The sequence below is a fragment of the Musa acuminata genome, chromosome BXJ1-10, assembly GCF_036884655.1.
Source record: "Musa acuminata AAA Group cultivar baxijiao chromosome BXJ1-10, Cavendish_Baxijiao_AAA, whole genome shotgun sequence".
Classification (NCBI taxonomy): Eukaryota; Viridiplantae; Streptophyta; class Magnoliopsida; order Zingiberales; family Musaceae; genus Musa; species Musa acuminata.
The window spans coordinates 9095488-9115000 of NC_088336.1; the positions used below are offsets into that span (position 1 = coordinate 9095488).

At 42.3% G+C, this 19513-nt stretch overlaps 1 protein-coding gene across 3 annotated transcripts in view; it reads left to right on the plus strand.

The window, feature by feature from the left end:
* Positions 1-1997: 1997 nt before the first annotated feature.
* Positions 1998-19513, plus strand: part of LOC135595174 (anaphase-promoting complex subunit 4-like) — an 81947-nt gene continuing 64431 nt past the window's right edge. The window contains exons 1-3 of one of the 3 annotated variants that reach the window (XM_065085742.1): positions 1998-2241; positions 2326-2437; positions 7563-7654. In XM_065085742.1, coding sequence (XP_064941814.1) covers positions 2149-2241; positions 2326-2437; positions 7563-7654 — 297 coding nt within the window. In that variant the 5' untranslated portion in view covers positions 1998-2148. The remainder of the gene's footprint in view (positions 2242-2325; positions 2438-7562; positions 7655-19513) is intronic. The other 2 variants (XM_065085741.1, XM_065085743.1) reach the window with 2 other exon arrangements.

The following is a 19513-nucleotide window of genomic DNA, read 5'->3' on the forward strand; positions in this document are numbered from 1 at the left end:
ACTTCCAACCGGAGCCTTGAAGAGGCTAGTCCAAGGCCAAGGGTCACTGGAAATGAGGGCTGGATGCCGCGATCTAGAGCGCGACCTGCTTCGATACTGCTTTGTCGAAGGAGCATTTCTCTGAAGAGAATATAGCGGAGGAGCAACTGCCCCAAGGACCATCGCTGTCATGTCTGATCCCTCCTTTGGTCGTCGCTACAGTATTGTCACCAGAGAGATGCCACCGCTGTAGGATCACCGCTACAGTACCGTCGCCCTAGGGAGAATCTGCTGTTATAGTAGTCTGATTGCCGCTACAGTATCGTCGCCCTAGGGAGAAGATGCTGCTACGGAGCCTGATTGCCGCTACAGTGCCGTTGCCCTAGGGAGAAGCCGCCGCTACAGTATTCTGATTGTCGCTACAGTGTCGTCGCCCTAGGGAGAAGCCGTTGCTATAGTATTCTGATCGCGCTATAGTACCATCGCCCTAGGGAGAAGATGCCGCTGCAAGAGCCAGATCGTCGCTATAGTGCCATCGCCCTAGGGAGAAGCTGCCGCTACAGTATTCTGATAACCGCTACAGTACCGTCGCCTTAGGGAGAAGACGCCGCTGTAGGAGCCTGATCGTCGCTACAACGCCGTTGCCCTAGGGAGAAGCCACCGCTACAGTATTCTGATCGCCGCTACAGTGTCATCGCCCTAGGGAGAAGCCACCGCTACAGTATTCTCAACCAAGCGAGACTATAGATCTAATAATAATCTTAATAATCTTAAATCTAATAATAATAAGATTAAAAGATACTCATTGTTCTACATCAAAAAGTTTGTTCTCCGACAATCATGACTAGAGGTAATTTTATATTTCACTATATACTAACAAATAAAACTTAATTTTCCTCCTCTATTTATTAAAGCATGAGAATTTTATGCCAATCAGGATGGAAGATCTTATTTATTTAGAGTTTAGCAGCACTACCTATCATTTATTTATTTAGATAATTGAGCGTTTCCGATGGGCTTTCTTCAATTTCAAATACTCATAGTTGAGTTTGGAATGAATGAGTAGAAAAATTGATGCCTCACTAGATTTATATTTAACTAGTTAGTTACTCAAATTCTAATATGAACATTATGATATTTTGAGATAATTTCTCTTACCGTGATCGTTGCAAGTCATACTTTTTAATATTTGGCACATGAGTGTCTTAATCAAGATAGTCATATTAGAATCTTAGCTTTTTAATAAAATAAAATTTTAATATTTATTTTATATTATTCTGATATAAATTTTAAGATATTTATGACATGAGTTATACATCGTTAAAAAATTTATTGATTTAGGAATTCAATGCTTTTATAAATTTTGATTTGAATTTCTAGAGAAAGTTATACTTAATTTTCTCTTTAAAAATTATAATGGTTATGCTATCGAGATTGGCTTATAATTTGAAGTTTCTATATGATTTTTAGTTATTCTAAAAAAAATTAATTTTTTTATTTACTTTAAATTAAAAAATATGAAGAATTAATTATCAATACTTTAAATTCAATTGATTCAGAATATCACTTTATATATATCACAATATATATCTAATGTTTTAAACTTAAGTGATTTTGACTGCATGATTAATTTCTTGGGTGGTCTTATCCTTCTCATTCAATTCTTTATCCGATGGATTAATTAGAGTATTACAAACCTTATATTCCTAATTTTACTTGTTATTTTTCCTTCTTAATTTTTATCTTCTCTTCTATTTAATTTTTTATTTATTTCCTCACCATTTAACGTCAATACCCTATCAACCCACTCAATTGCATCTTCATATTTCTGAATTGAGTTTGAAATACGATCGAATAACAAAGTAGGCATTCTAATTGGGTTCAAAATGCTAAATAATTAAATGCCCTGCCAAGCTGGTGCCGATCACTTCCGTCGTTCCAAATGTCCAATTGATGAACAAGTTCGATGGCTTCCGAAATCGGCTATAAAGAAAGCCCACTGTCGCACGAACCCAACCACGCGACCCGTCCAACCAAGTCTTCATCTCATCCAACGCTCTGGAGAAGCACATCGCCCATCCGACGACCTCCGAGCCTCACCTAGAACCCACTCGCATTCCCACTCCCGTCCCGGCGCCCGCCCGCGCTTCCCCCAGCCCACGGAGAACCATGGCAGAGGAGGCAGAGGTCGAGATGGAGACCGCCGCCGGCGCCGTGCCGGTCCCCTTCCAGCTTCAACTAGACAAGTCCATCCCCTTCCAGGTCGGCTGATCGATTGAAACCCTAGCGCCATTCCCCCGTCTTGCTTGCTCCCTCGTGATTTGCGATGCTGCTCTGATGGCGCAGATCAATATCGCGGAGTGGAACCCGGAGAAAGATCTGCTTGCCATGGTCACCGAGGACTCCAAGGTCGTATTGCATCGTTTCAACTGGCAGAGGCTTTGGATGATCTCCCCAGGTGAACCCTATTGTTCTGCGTTGCATCTTATTCGTTGATGGGCTACGATCAGAATATGCTAAATGTGGCTGTGGGGTCTCGGCCTTTTTCTTTTCTTGCTTTAGCTAGTTTTGATCTGCGGTCTTTTATTTTTTACCATCTCACTGGTGGTTGCTGTTGCAATTTGCTAAAGTTTGCTGTGGGTTTTCGTTCTTTGTCGTGTCTTGTTCATTGTGTTGCTAGTTTATGTTTTATATTTGCATCCGAACACGAAAACCTATATTACACAAAGTTTTGGATGTTTGAGATTACGCAGTGGTTTTATTATACTTAACTTATGGGGGTGACAAATAGACACCTGAGTATAACTACTGTAAGGGGTACTTGCATGCATATAGCACCAACATTGAGATGATAAGTAGTTCTTGACAGTAAATTTAATGTAAAATCAAGAAAAGTGACCTTTGATGTTTTCATTTAAGTATTTGAGTGGTAAATCCTTATAAAATGTAAGCAAAGAAATATTAGAAGAAGGATACACATTCCTTTTGACCAAAATATTGAGCTGTCTTTGGCATGCTTTGTTGTATGTGACTGTTCTGTTTATAAATGTTTGAAATAACCTTTTTTAAACTTATTTATATTTGCTCTTATCGAAGTATTTACAAAAACCTAGAATTTCACAGGTAAATTAACTTTTCTACCTCTGAAATGATGAACAGGTTGTATTCTATGCCATCCAGTATTCCTAATGAATGTAAAACATGGTTTAAAGAGAAACTATGATCAAATGGAGAGATTGCAACCCCACCATCAGAAAGTAACTTTTATGTGATGATTACCGTTTGAACATTTTTAATGTGCACAAGGGAAAAAGGATAAACATTTTCTGTGTACAAAAAGCAATGGCAACCTAATCTAATGGTTTTTAGTTATTTTTGTTAAGTTGTTACCATAGTTATTAGCTTTTATTGATGCTCCTATGAAGGACTTTACATAATAGCATTTTAAGTGACTTCTTTGGAAGTAAGTGTTTTTGTAATGTGTAAGACTAGGAAAATCTTGATAGCCCACCTTATTTTCTGTTATAACAACTATTTAGTCAAACATCTTTGGAAATCCCAATTTTTTTTCTCAAAATAACTTGTGCTTTCAACCCCCTTCTAGTGGGTTTCTTTTTGTTCACCTATTTCATTTTCTTATGAAATGAAGCTTCTTAGTAGTTAATTATTTTGAGGGTTACCTCAGTCACAACTATTTCTTCATTTTATTTTGATTCTGCATACAAGAATCATGCGTTGCCTTCATCTCCATCCATGCATAGCATGTATTTTACCTGTGCATGGCAATTATCTTGAGCAAATTATATGAAAATGACAAAATATTGTGTTCGTTTATCTTGAGCAAATTGAGATTTGCGAACTGTGGTCTTGCCAAAGTGTCATAGATTGGACATCCGTCAACACAGTTATCAAATCTGGGCCGAACATTGATCCAACTAAGGCTTGGGTCACAAGTTCACTGGTTGAACCAGTGGCTCAAGCAGTTGAACCATAGATTCTGTATAAAAAAAAAATAAAAATAAATTATACATATAAATTGCATAAAAAATATAGATTTCTTTTTATAAGAAAATATATTAAAAATCATAAGATAATCATTGTTGGATTAATTCAAGAAATTTGAGTACCAAAAAATAAAAATGCAAACTCAAATAAGTTGTATGACAAAAATAGATAGGCAGCTTACGACATGAGATGATAAGAGAAAGAGAAAATGAAAGATTGTCATCCACGGGTAGCTCTTTTCTATTCGAAAGCCCTCTTACAATGCCTAAATACTAGGTCGGTTCTGATACCAAATATCATAACTCGGGCCTGATGGGTTAACTAACCTATCAACTTCGTTTGGTCCAAATCACTGTCCAAAATACCTAATCTGAAATTGATAGTAGTACACTCATCAGATTCTCATAAGTCAATCTTAGTCTTGTCCACTTCCGATGTGGGACTAATTGAGGTGTTACAATGATGGTGAAAGAGTAACATGAACCAAAGAGAGAGTTAGAGTGGTGATGAGAGAGGCAAATAAAAGGTAAGAAAAAGAGGACAATAACAAACGAGTGAAAGAGGACAACGATGAGAGGATGATTATATGAAAGGACAGAGAGGATGATAGAAGGGGCAGTTATAGAAAGGTCAGGTAATGCACACTTAGAGAAAACAATGAAATTTTTTCTTCCTAGAAAGACTAAAATAACCTCAAAAGGTAAATAGAAGAATGTATTTAAGGGGATTATAGTTAGCATGGATTAAAAATGATCCAACAAACAATCTGGACAAGCCAAGGGTTGGTTTCTGGTTATTCAGTCTGACTGGCTGATTTGGTCCTAGTTGAATAACTGTCCTTCAGTGTTTGGTTTACTGTGCACATAAATTAACCAGATCAGAATAACTAATTTACTTGAGTCTCAATGGTTAGTCTGTCACAATCTAGCTATAAGCCCTTGCTGGAATCTCTGAATCATTTCTTTTTGGGTCTCTCATTGAATCTCATCTAGCAAAGTTTCATTAGAGAAAAATGAGGAACCTGGTTTTTGGGGAGGTTAAGTCAGGTAATCATGTAGTATTGCAGAATGCAGATGTTCTTTGGTGAACTCAGGCTATGAAAGCAAATTAATTTAAAGAAGTGAACCCATATAAGTAGAGTTTGTATTCCTTTGAACTTTTGCCTTTGTCAAATTTTTACTCAAGTTTGGTGAAAGTCCAATGATCTTGCATCAAAGAATATCCTGTGCTTGTTTATATTTAATGATCTATGCCGTTTGCAATTGCCTCACTGCCATTGTCCTCTTTTTTTCCTTTTAGGTTTAATAATTGTCAATGTAGAAGTCAGCCTTGACATGGACAATCGCCTTTTGATGACAAGTATTTATACTGACATGATGCAACATGAATGTGACACTTGTTAATGCAATTATAAGTAGAATTTTTAGTTAGTTAAAAGGACCTGATACCTGGACATGGACACACACATGAGAGCTGTACATATGTCCATGTAATGTTGGTTATAATGTGCTTTATCCAGGTGAAGTGTTTAAGAACCATTTGATTTTGAAGTGTAACTTTGGGTATAGTAGGTCTGATCGCTGGAAGCATGGGACCATTTAATTTTGAAGTGAAACTTGGGGTATTGTTGGTCTGATTCAGACACTATGATAATATATAATCAGCCCTGTCCCATGTCCCTACTATTTCTTTTTGTTTATGTGAATTCTGAATCATTTATGCTCCATTCTAGAGGATGCTCTATTATTTACTGTGACTTTTTAAAATTCATATTTTTTCCAAATTAATGCAGTCCTAGGTGCTTCTCTTCCTAATTTTTTTCAAGACAAATTTGAATACCTTTATGGATGGAGCCTCTGAAAAGATTTGTTTTGAGCTATAGGATTCATAATCAGTACAAGAAAAATCCATAACAGGTGTGTCTGTGCTTTTAAGTCCATGCATTAAACTAAACATATTTTGTTTTCGTTTTAACATTCATTTCGTAAGTAAATCTATTTTCATTTTGAAAATTTAACATTGATTTGAAGATTCAAATGAAATTACAGCTAGATAATTGGATGAGTCAATGAATTGACACTTTATTTATAACTACTATTTATTTAAACACAATAAACAAAAGATGTTACAAAAAGATGGAGATGGAAGCTTATGCACTGGTATTGGATAATGACTAAGGAGTGCTGTATATTCCTCAGAGTATATGCTAAGTAACACATTTCTTTTTCCATTTCTTTGACTTCAAGAACTAATGATTATATAATGGATTATACTCCGTAAGAGAATAGGAATATTCATTTGGATGACTGTATTAGTGGCTTGTGCGATCTAAAAGTTCTTCCAATGACACTCCGTATTCATTTTGCCATGTGCGATCTGAAAATATGATGTCATGTGTGTTCTTGCCAACATTAACTTTTCTGTCACCATCCTCATTAGCATCCTCATCTGTGATTTGTTATATTTCCTATCTGGCATAATGTTAAATCTCTCATGCTAATGCCTTATCTAGTTAAGCAATATTTGATCATTTAACAGGTGCTCCTTGTTCCTTATGTGACAAATCAACATGTAAAAACATGTTGATTTGAGTCACTTGTGTTGGCCCTTGTTATCTCTCTCTGAATGCCTTTTGCTTCTTCTAGGTGTAAGTTAGGTTGCCAGCTTGTATGATGTGATTGTTGAAATTTAGATGTAGTTGCTGCTAATAGGTGATGGGTGCTTACATTGGATGGGATTTTCTTCTCCTCGTCTTCCTTTCATGGGCCTGGCTGCTGGATAAGATTGGTGGTTGTGCAGACTCTGTTCACATCTTGGGACTACTAGCAAACAAAGATAAAGTTTTACCCTCAACATCCCTGTTTTGATAGTCATTAGAGCTAGCTACAAACTTCTATTGCCAAATCAAGGTGATTGTTAAGATCAAATTTACTGTACCTATGGGAGGTTAAAATGGACCGTTCAAACATTTTTTAGTCGCCTCAACAAGCGACCTGACTCCATGGTTGGCTCCAAGGTAAATAAGTCAGACCAGGTTCCCCTAGGCAAAGGAATGTGAAAGAGTATTCTGGAGGGGAAGCTGATATTAGTGATCTGCATATCATTTTCGGTTGTGATGTGATAGTGTTGGATATATCCATTTGCTGATTTCACAAGGCTTTGGCTTGATCTTACCTGAATTGGTATATATAGATACAAATGGGATAGATTGCTTAATTGACTAGAGACTGATCGAATTCCCAGTTTCTTGGCCATATAGTTAGAGATTTGCTTAATCCTTGATTAATCCAGTGAAAAAAATAATTAGTTCCGGATGATCTAGCCAAAGGTTACTTGATAGTGACTGATTTCCACGGATCAAAATAGATCAGTTGATTCATGCTGATCTTTACCATGTTGATTCTCTTACCAAGTATTGTGATTCTAACCCTCCCTCTCTTTTTGTGCATGTGCATCCCAGATGGCTAATCCTTTGAATCATGGTTACTTTTGGAAAAAATATTTTTGGGCATATGCCTATGGATAAGATGTATTACAATGTTTGATTGAATTTATTAATACACATCGATTCTATTTAGGCAAGTGCATTACGTCACTTTGTTGGCGTCCAGATGGCAAAGTTATTGCTCTTGGCCTTGAAGATGGTTCCATTCTACTACATGATGTTGAGGTAGGTATTCGGAATAAGCAAAGATGATTCTAAATTGCACATACATTAATTTTTAATGAAATTTTGCCTCAAAAATTGATCTTTTTAATATGTCGTATATGTTTTGATATGAGATTCACTGGGATTAATATTCTTTTGTTGATAGAATCCATTTCATTTTTTTATCTCATAATGACTTTGCAGACAAAAAAATGTACATTATTAATGATCATTTGCTTTTGTTGAATTTATATTAATCAAACAAAGTATTATCATGCTAGCCCATCCTGGTGAGCACCACCTTCGGATCTAGATTGCTGCGAAGATATTGGTATATATGTGGTTGTACGCGAGCTTCTGGTGCCTTGCATATATGAATTTGTGTATCTAGTTTTGTAGCTATTATGAGCAGGGTCTGCAATACCGTACCGTACCGGTATTTCGACCTGGGCTCGGTACCGGTACGGTACGGTATACCGAGCGGTACACCTGGGTGTACCGAGTACTGTAGCAATGTAGTACTGCTACAGTGCTACAGTGCCTCGGACCGGTAACAGTCGGTCCGCGTACCGAAAACCTATTGGACCGGTACGTACCGCTCGTACCGGGCTGTCACGAACGGTCGTCGCGCACCCGCAACAACTCCGTTCAACGAACCGTTCGTTGCTCACACCTGCATGTACAGCTGCTTGGCAGCATGTTTTCTCTTGGTTTTGGGTCATTTTGCTTGTAAATATGTAAGTTCGAACAAGCTGCAGCGTTGCAAAGCGACCGCTCACCGAACCGAGCAAAACAACCCCAAAACAGCCCAAAACAGCTCCATTTTCGCGTGCCGCGAGAGGTGAGCGAAGAACTGCCTCCGCTCACCAAAATGTCAGCCATCTCAGACCCCAGGAACCCCCCGGGTGGCACAGGGCTGGATGGGGCTTCGGTTATATACCGGGCGTTGAGATCTCTTTCGCAAGTTCGCACGTGACCTTTACGGGAACTTGTCTTCGCGCCCGGGACCAGGTGAGCGGCTGTTTGTGGGCTTGCAGCTGTTCGTTCATCCTTGAAAGCCTTGTTTTTCCCCCTCTCCCTCTTTTCTCTTGTGCACATAAGGTGTTCGTCGAATTGCTTGTAAAGCTTCCCTTTTCGCTAGACTTCGGGACTTGTCCGTTGCTCGTTCTTTCGAACTAACTCTCTTTCTCTTTTACAGGTCCTTCGGGACTTGCGAGAGGTTACAAAGTGGGCTGATCCTTGCGGAGCAATATCGCAAGGGCGAAGCGTGACTTAGGCAACGCAAGCTAAGTTTGCGTCTTTGCCACAAGGGTGACTCGCGACTTAGGCGACGCAAGCTAAGTTCGCGTCTTTGGCCGCAAGGGTGCCTCACGCCTTAGGCAATTCCAGCTAAGGTCGTGACATTGTGGTATCAGAGCGGGCAAGCTCTTCGATCGAACAGCGAACGAACTTCGTAACTTCGCTATGGCAAAGCATCGTGGCGAATCAAGCAAGACGGGGCAAGCCGGACCCTTGCCCCAAGCAGCCGCAGGTGGGCTGCACGTGCACACTCGCTCTCATGCTGTTGGAGCCGCTCAAGAGGAGCGCGGCAGCGAACAGGATGAGCGAGAAGTTGGCCACTCTCCGCGAGCGGAGGAAGCACAATCTAGTGCGCTAACTGGGAAAAAGAGTCATAAGGAGAGACTCACGACGGCGGAAACCCGCCTGGATGTTCTTGAAGCGAGCATGGAGGAACTCTACCATGACCAACAAAGACTTGTTGGGGTAGAGAGCTCACAAGAGGAAGCGGAGTCTAGGATCGACAAAGTCGAGGCCCTAGTCGACCGACTGTCGGATGACACCAAAGACTCCGTGCAACACTTACAGGATGTTGTGGCGGAACTCACTGCAAAGGTGGCTATGCTCACAAGAACACTAAATGCGGGAGGAGGCAACACCCGCGTTGCACCGCCACAAAACTTAAGGGCACTTGAGCCTCATGGATATGGAGGGGCCAGAGATGCCAAGGAGCTCGAGAACTTTTTGTTCGACATGGAGCAATACTTCCGAGCTACGAGGCCCGATTCTGAAGATACCAAAGTTTCTATAGCAACAATGTATCTGAACGGAGATGCGAAACTTTGGTGGCGAACTCGTTGGGAAGAGATCCAATAAGGTCGGTGTCGAGTTGACACATGGGAGGGCTTGAAGCGGGAGTTGAGAACTCAGTTCCTACCGGAGAACACAGAGTTCGTCGCAAGAAGGAAGTTGAGACAACTCCGCCAAAGCACCACCATCCGAGACTATGTGAAACAGTTTTCTGCACTAATGCTGGACATACAGGACATGTCTGAGAAGGACAAGTTGTTCAGCTTCCTCGATGGTTTGAAACCATGGGCTTAACAGGAGCTAAATCGAAGGAATGTTACCGATGTGGTCGGGGCAATTGCTACTGCAGAAAGGCTCACCGACTTTGTTTCCTCTGAAGACCCAGCGAGAAGGAAACAATCTTCAGGCAATCGCCCTCCAAAACATTCTCGAGGGAAGGATTTCGGGGGCGAACAAAAGAAGAAGAGCTCCCACAAAGAGCCGAACCCAAAAGGCAATGCCTCAAAACCTGGAGGATGCTTCTTGTGCGGAGGACCGCACATGGTAAGGGAGTGCCCACAGAAACAGGCACTCAATGCTTTGACGGCTTCCATCCACCCTCCCCGATCGGACAAGGGCAAAGCTGTTGCTCTTAGTTCGAGCAGTTCAGAATCCAGCAGCGACGACGAGGAGTCGCAAGGACCCCGAATGGGAGCAATGCGTTTGTTGAACGCTATGCGGGGTCAAGTGGGGGAGAACATGAAGACGAAGGCACAAAAAGCAGGAAGTAGTGAGCTGATGTATGTGGACATCAAGCTAAATGGCCAAACGACCCGTGCAATGGTGGATACGGGCGCTACCCACAACTTCATAGCCGATCGCGAAGCACAGCGACTTGGGTTGACCTTGGAGAAGAGCCCAAGCCGAATGAAGGCGGTGAACTCGGAGGCCAAGCGAATCTCCGGGTTGGCGAAGGGTGTTCCTATCAAAATCGGGACTTGGAGCGGAAACACCAACATGATGGCCGTGCCACTGGACGACTTCCAAGTGATTCACGGAATGGAATTTATGCATGCGGCAAAGTTGGTGCCGATGCCATTCTTGAACTCCCTATGTATGATGGGAGGCGATGACCCCTGCGTGGTTCCCGTCTCTCGGAGAGGAACTAAGGAGCCCCAACACATTTCGGCATTACAATTGAAGAAAGGGGTGCGAAAAGGCGAATTGACATTCGTGGCTGCTATGAAGCTAGAGCCACTCAACGAGGAGGCCATTCATGAACCTGCTGTGGTGGCGAACGTCCTAAAAGAGTTCAAAGACGCTATGCCACCCGAGTTGCCGAAGACTCTCCCTCCACGCAGAGGCGTGGATCACAGTATCGAGCTGGAGCTAGGAGTGAAGCCTCCAGCGAGACCACCTTACCGCATGCCCCCGCCAGAGTTGGCAGAACTCAGGAAGCAGTTAGGTGAACTGCTAAGCGGTGGTCTCATCCGCAGCTCTAAAGCACCTTTCGGAGCTCCAGTTCTCTTCTAGAAGAAACAAGATGGGAGCCTCCGATTATGCGTCGACTATCGAGCCCTCAACAAAGTAACAGTGAAGAACAAGTATCCCATCCCGCTCATCGCGGACTTGTTCGACCAACTGGGCAAGGCCAAGTATTTCTCAAAACTCGACCTTCGGTCGGGGTATTGGCAGGTGCGCATTGCTGAAGGCGACGAAGTGAAGACTACCTGTGTGACCAGGTATGAAGCGTTTGAGTTCTTGGTGATGCCTTTCGGCTTAACCAACGCTCCGACCACATTTTGTACTCTCATGAACCAGCTATTCAAGGAGTATTTGGATAAGTTCGTGGTCGTCTACTTGGACGATATCGTCGTCTAAAGCCAAACGCTCGAGGAGCATGTCAAGTACCTTCGGACGATTTTCAAGGTTCTCCGGGAGAACACTTTATTCGTAAAAAGGGAGAAATGCTACTTTGCTCAAACTGAGATCCTATTCTTGGGGCATCGAATCGGTGATGGCTCCATTCAGATGGATAAGTCGAAGGTGCAAGCGGTTGCGGAATGGCGAACTCCAAAGAAGGTGCCAGAGTTGAGATCCTTCCTTGGTTTCGTCAACTACTATCGACGCTTCATTGCGGGATACTCGAAGCGGGCAACCCCACTGACGGAGTTGCTGAAGAAGGAGCAGCCTTGGAAATGGTCTGACAAATGTGAGATAGCATTCCAAGATCTGAAGGCTGCTGTTCTAGAAGAACCAGTACTCAAATTGCCAAACTATGGAGAGCCCTTTGAAGTCCATACAGATGCTTCGGACTTCGCTATTGGGGGAGTACTCATGCAGGAAGGTCATCCGGTGGCCTACGAGAGCCGCAAACTCAACGAGACCGAGAGGCGGTACCCAGTGCATGAGAAGGAGATGACAGCAATGATCCACTGTCTACGAGTTTGGCGACACTACCTCCTCGGGTCGCGATTTGTGCTAAGGACAGACAACATCGCCCTGAGCTATTTCCAAACTCAGAAGAAGCTCTCCCCAAAGCAGGCACGGTGGCAGGACTTCCTGGCTGAATTTGATATGGCAATGGAGTACAAGCCTGGGAAGGCGAATGTCGTGGCCGATGCGCTGAGTCGGAAAGTGGAATGCGTGAATGCTGCACAATTGGAGGGCAGAGGCCAAGCAAGTCAATTACACTCCAACTTCCTTTCCCGAATCAAGGATGGGCTGTATAGTGATCCCCAAGCAGTTATCCTGATGCAACTCATCAAAGAAGGCAAGGCACGACGATTTTGGGTCCAGGAGGGACTTGTCTACACAAAAGGGAATAGGGTTTATGTTCCCCGAGTGGACAATTTAAGGCGTGAACTTTTAAAAGAGTGTCACGATTCCCTTTGGGCTGGACACCCAGGTATTCACAGAACGTTGGCTCTCGTGGAGAGGGCCTTCTACTGACCGAAGATGGGGACTGATGTGGAGGAATATGTTCGAACATGCCTTACTTGCCAATAAGACAAGGTGGAGCAGCGGAAGCCGGTGGGACTTTTGGAGCCGTTGCCCGTACCAGAAAGGTCGTGGGAGAGCATTTCCTTAGACTTCATATCAAGCTTACCGCCTGTAGGGGGACTTGGATCGATACTCGTGGTGGTCGATCGGTTTTCAAAGTATGCAACTTTCATCGCTGCACCCCTACACTGTTCAGCAGAGGAGGCGGCCAGGCTGATGATGAAGGATGTAGTGAAGTATTGGGGAGTCCCGCACAATATCATTAGTGATCGAGACGCTCGGTTCCTGGGACGATTCTGGACCGAGCTATTCAAATTGTTGGGGTCAAAGTTATACTTCTCTACAAGCCTCCACCCCCAAACGGATGGTCAGACTGAAAGAATAAACTCGCTCTTGGAGCAATACCTCCGGCACTACGTGAGTGCCAATCAACGAGATTGGGTGAAGCTGTTGGACATTGCCCAATTCTCCTACAACTTGCAGCGGAGCTCTGCATCCAACAAGAGCCCCTTCGAGATTATCACAGGACAACAACCGTCGACTTCGCACACCATGGCAATTGGGTATACTGGGAGTAGTCCATCAGCCTATCATTTCGCAAAGGAGTGGCATCGTAATGCAGATATTGCACGGGCTTACTTGGAGAAGGCGGCAAAACGAATGAAGAAGTGGGCAGACTTGGGAAGGCGACCACAAGAGTTCAAAGTTGGCGATTTGGTGTTGGTAAAGCTCCAACCAGCATCACTCCAATTCTTCAGGAACAGAGTCCACAAAGGATTGATGCGTAAGTATGAAGGGCCCTTCCCAAGTATCAGCAGGGTAGGCAATGTTTCTTACAAGTTGCAGCTGCCGACGTCGTTCAAAATTCACAACGTTCTTCACGCCAGCAACCTAAAAGCCTACCACTCGGATCCGCAAGATGCTTCCCGAAGTGTTCCAACTCGGCTACCTCCCATCACAGCCTCCTACGAGAAGCGAGTGGAAACCATTCTGGCGGATCGCAAGATAAAGCTACCCAACGGAGCTGAGCAAACAGAGTACTTGGTGAAGTGGCGAAAGCTTCCCCGAACTGAAGCCAGTTGGGAGCCTGAAGACGCCCTGCAACATGAAGAAGAAGTCATCAACAACTACCAACAAGCGTCGACGAGGGCATCGACAGTTTAAGTGGGGGAGAATGTCACGAACGGTCGTCGCGCACCCGCAACAACTCCGTTCAACGAATCGTTCGTCGCTCACACTTGCATGTACAGCTGCTTGGCAGCATGTTTTCTCTTGGTTTTGGGTCATTTTGCTTGTAAATATGTAAGTTCGAACAAGCTGCAGCGTTGCAAAGCGACCGCTCATCGAACCGAGCAAAACAACCCCAAAACAACCCAAAACAGCTCCATTTTCGCGTGCCGCGGGAGGTGAGCGGAGAACTGCCTCCGCTCACCAAAATGTCAGCCATCTCAGACCCCAGGAACCCCCCGGGTGGCACAGGGCTGGATGGGGCTTCGGTTATATACCGGGCGTTGAGATCTCTTTCGCAAGTTCGCACGTGACCTTTACGGGAACTTGTCTTCGCGCCCGGGACCAGGTGAGCGGCTGTTTGTGGGCTTGCAGCTGTTCGTTCATCCTTGAAAACCTTGTTTTTCCCCCTCTCCCTCTTTTCTCTTGTGCACATAAGGTGTTCGTCGAATTCCTTGTAAAGCTTCCCTTTTCGCGAGACTTCGGGACTTGTCCATTGCTCGTTCTTTCGAACTAACTCTCTTTCTCTTTTACAGGTCCTTCGGGACCTGCGAGAGGTTACAAAGTGGGCTGATCCTTGCGGAGCAATATCGCAAGGGCGAAGCGTGACTTAGGCAACGCAAGCTAAGTTCGCGTCTTTGCCACAAGGGTGACTCGCGACTTAGGCGACGCAAGCTAAGTTCGCATCTTTGGCCGCAAGGGTGCCTCACGCCTTAGGCAATTCCAGCTAAGGTCATGACAGGGCGGTACGGCTCGGTACGACAGACCCTGATTATGAGTCCATACACCAAAAGATAAACTGATACTTGGTTGAAACATGGTGGCTCAAGGTGAGCTGATGTTTTATTCATGTCAAACCTTATATTAAACATCGATTGCTGTATGACTATGATCATTGTCTAGTTATTTGTTATTTGCTAAAAAGTTTGACATGCATGAAATACTCTGGTTAAAAAGTTTTTCCCTTAGTTTTATCGAGGAACCTCTTATGTGAAAGTTATGGTTAAATGGTGGAAGTATGGATCTGTCTTCACTAAGCATTTTGTGTATGCCATGTGCTACCTGATTACTTGGTAATTAACCATGATAACTATGATAATGTAACTGCTGCAGCATTATTAAAAATCCTAAACGGAAGAAATGCAGGGAAAGATACTAGAGAAAGGAGGACAAAAGGAGAGCAATAATAGAGTCGAGGAAGAAGGGACATGGTTAAGTAATGAAAGTACTAATATCTCAGTTTGGTAGAGATACCTACTATATGGTCTGATACCAGTCTTGTTGGACCGACTATACCAACCAATAGTTGAAACCTTGCCCAATAGGTATCGGGCGAACTAACAAGGAGAGAGAGAGAGAGAGAGAGGTGGTTTGATAGAGATAATGTTTTAATAGGTGCTCGAGTGATCGCCTAGGTGCCCAAGCGAGGCATGGCTCAAGTGCCTCATAACAAGTTTGGACGAGGCGATTCAATGAGGTGCCACTCGGGCATGCGTCCTAGCCCAGACACTAGGCGACCCATGTGAGTGCTCGAGCCAAATAAAGGATGGGTTCAGTTGGGCTTTGATTGGGTTTAATCAATTGGAATTAGTTGTCTCTACTAAACTAACTAATCAATGATTTACTCTTCTCCCTCTCCTCCCTCTCAACTAATCAACTAATGAAGAACCCAATGGAAGAAGCCCTAATGTGAGTCTTCTTCACCCTATGCTACCATTTGTAGCGTCCCTTCGGCTTACGTCGTCGACCGCGAGCCTCCTCCACCCTACACCATTGTGTGTAGTGTCTTCCTTCGGCTGAAGTTGTCAACCGGTAGGGAAATAACATAATATCACATTGGTCATGTCTATATCAGGATGAAATAATACATTTATATCATCTCTTTCAAACATCGTCAATATCAAATAATACCAATTAGCTCTCAATTGACTTGAACCCTAGTTCAATCGATCCAATTAAACTCGATTTACTAGAACCTAACTAAATCGATTTCTAATCCTCATTTAACTGGTTTGGAACTACCCTAGACTAGTATAATTTGGATTAGATCAAGTTCAATTTAGGTTAAACTGACTTAAATAAGTCAAACAAATTCGGATTCACTTTGAATTGATCTACGCTAATCAAGTTTGGTTTAGTTCAATCAACGTTTGGACTCAAATCCAACAATTACATTATATTAGAGTAGGTTGGGCTGACCCATATACTGGTCATATGCACTGCACATAACTATGCAAGCATCACAGCAGGCTGGGCCAACCTTGGCCCATGGACTGGTCATATGCGTCGCACATGACTGCCCATGTTGGGTTGGATTGGGTTTGTCACGCCCCCCCGGATCTAATCTTTATTCAGAAGGTGTGAACCTAACATAAAATTGATAATATTATAATTCAACAAACAATCCAGGATCCAATCACACATTTGATGACACTAAAAACACGATTAAGTCAAAATTCACCTCTATAATCCACAATTTATAAAACCTGTGTAGTTTATCATCATACCATCATATCACTTAATGATTCACAAAATTCAAAGCTAACTCAACTAAACCCTAACCACATCATAAATCCAAAAGCATGGGAATCTATACAATCACAAAACCAACATGTACCATATGTTTATATCATTACACAATTTAAACTTAACATTCCTAAAATCCTGATAAGAGGGGTACTTTTCAAATATTTACAAGATACATCGATCTAGATTTGTCGTTGATACACACAAAAGGAATTATACAACATCAACTTATCAGGTACGAAAGATTTGCCATAAAACCTTCTAGCTTTCCACTGCCTCAACCCAATTTACACATTTTAGCGAGCGATAAGCTATCCTGAAAAATTTATATAGCAACAGGGTGAGCATATAAAGCTCAACAAGTGACTAACATATCCATAGCAAAGAGGATAGTTTTCAAACAAATAAGATATCAAAATTCAAAGCAGAGATACAAGATGAAATAGAAGCATGTTTTGTTTGAATGCAAAATTACAATGTCGTATCGTTCGAAGCATATTTTGTTTATACAATCAAGGAAAGGTAATTGGAGCATATCATTGGCATAAGGAGCATATTTATGGCATATGGTATTTTTCAAGGTATAACAAAGACATATAAACACTTCGGAACATATCAAAGAATAAAACATGAATAGAAGCTCAAATGTCACATGACGTTGCATTCATTTCATTCTTATCAAAAGCATGCATAGAAACACAACCAAAGCTTTGGATATCATGTCAAACACATAGAAGGTGAAGTGGAATCCCAAACATAAACTCCCACGTTTGGGAGCGTCATCCATCCACGTTTGGATGAAGCCAAAGGGGGCCGGCAGAGCATCGCGGGCTCTAAGCACATACCCTTTATCATTTATAGCAAAGTTTCAGATAATCCCTTTACCATTTCTAGCAAATGTTCAAATAATCCCACAAACACCAGAGTACAAAAGGGTATTGTGAACAATAAATTGGGAAATATCGAAAACACATGCGGAACAATGGAATGCATGTGCCTATAACGAAACATTACGATACAAACATGAACTTTACATGATAGATGCAGGTATACAAATAATTGAAGGACAAAAGTATACAAGAATTTAAAGCAGTAATGTAAAGCTCAACTGAAGTAAGGGTTTATGCTGAAATCGATTTCCAAAGGGAAGAAACAAGAAGAGCCGAAATCGACCAAAGCTCGATTCTGGCAGAATTTGGGAGGCACATCGTATGAATTATCTGGATAACCAATTATGCTCCAATTCATAAAAAATAGGTGTCATTTGAAAGATGTGTCAATCTAGTTTTAGGTAAATTAAGTTTTGCATGAATTGGAGTTTACTGCAGGGAATTACAAATAATTTCGTAGCAAAAGATCTAAAAACATCAGCTTTGTTTTACTGAGTCCACAGGGTCGATGAAAATAGATGTTTCAGGTTTCAATTGTACTTCAAAAATTTCAAATCAGATAAGAACAGAAAGAATTTTGAGTATAATTTCCAATAAATCATACTTTGCATGAATCTTGAGTTCCCAGTAGAAAGTTATAAGTAGTTACGCAACAAGAGGTCAGAAGTTCAATCCCTATTTTGCAAAATCTATAGGGTTAATTTAAACAGAAGTCTTAGTAGGTATTTAAACTCTAAATCATTAAATCTCGGTATCAAAATAAAGATCTTTGAGTCTACTTTCAAATGGATTAGGCAGTGATTTAAAAAGCGCTCGGCGCCAAAAGGCGCCAAGGTCCAAAAACGCTCGAGGCGCTAGGCGCTCGCTCGAGCGAAGCGAGGCGCTAAAATATAAAAATATATAATATAATTAATAAATATAATTATTTAAAATTTTAAATAAAAATATACTATTAAATTAAGAAAATCTAAGATACAAAATCACAATGTCACATTAACAAAAAATTTCAAATAAATAAAAAATAATAGTATTAAAATTAAAATAATATATTATTAATCTATTATCAGTATTGAAAATTAATCATTTCAAATAAACTTAATAATATTAACAGTATACAGTATACGTATACTGTTAAAACTTAAAAGGAAGTGTAAAGGGGTGCTGAGCCTGCTGACTAAGAAAAGAGGAAGCGACAGCGGCGAGCGGCGGGAGGCGCGAGCGGTGACAACGGCAGTGTTTGCGAGCAGCGGCAGCGGGAGTAGGAGCGGGAGCGGGAGCAGGAGCGACAAGCAGCGGGAGGCGCGAGCGGCGACAGCGGCAACGTTTGCGAGCAACGACAATGGCAGCGTTTGCGAGCAGCGATAGCGGCGAGCAGCGGGATCGGCAACGGCGAGGGTTAGGGTTCGGTTGTCACTTATATCAATTTTAGTTGGTTCGATTGAAACAACTAATCATCATAGACTGAACCAGGACCGAACCAGACCTAAAATCCTGGTTCAGTCGCCTTGGTTAACCCGGGCGGTCGCCCGAAGCGCCCAGCGCCTGGGCTCGGGCAAGCGCCTATTTGAAGCGCGTCGCCTGGGAGATTAGCGAGGCGCTCGGGCCTCGCCTCGCCTCGCCCGAGCGCCTAGGCGAGCGCCCGAGCGCCTTTTAAAATCGTTGGGATTAGGCTTTGCCTAAATCAGAGTTTAGTGCTAAAAGTTAAATCCGAAATAGTGCATAGAGGTCAGATTATCGAAAAATTACAGATTCGTGGCTTTGTATCAAGACGAAAGAAAGGTTTGGTGCTAAGTTGAAATCTTTCGAATTATGTAGAATTAAAATGAAAAGAGAGATTAGGATTTCTATAGGATGGGGTTAGAACACTTGCCTTAGAAATGTTTGATTCCCAACTGTGAGGAATTGATGCAAAACCTCAAGCAAATCTTCTTCTTCTTCTTCTTCTTCCCTTCTCTTCTCAAACCCACGTTGGCTGTAGCTCTTAAGTTTTCCTCCTTTAGTTAAGCTTTCCTTTAGTTTCTTGTCTAATTGCATTAGGTTTAGATAATACAAGGCTTGGAAGGTGACAAGCATGCATGAAAGAAGCCCATGTGTCATCCTTAGAGCAAACATAGGTGGCACCAACCTTAGGTTAGCTAGTGACACATGTCCATCATTTTATTTTCTT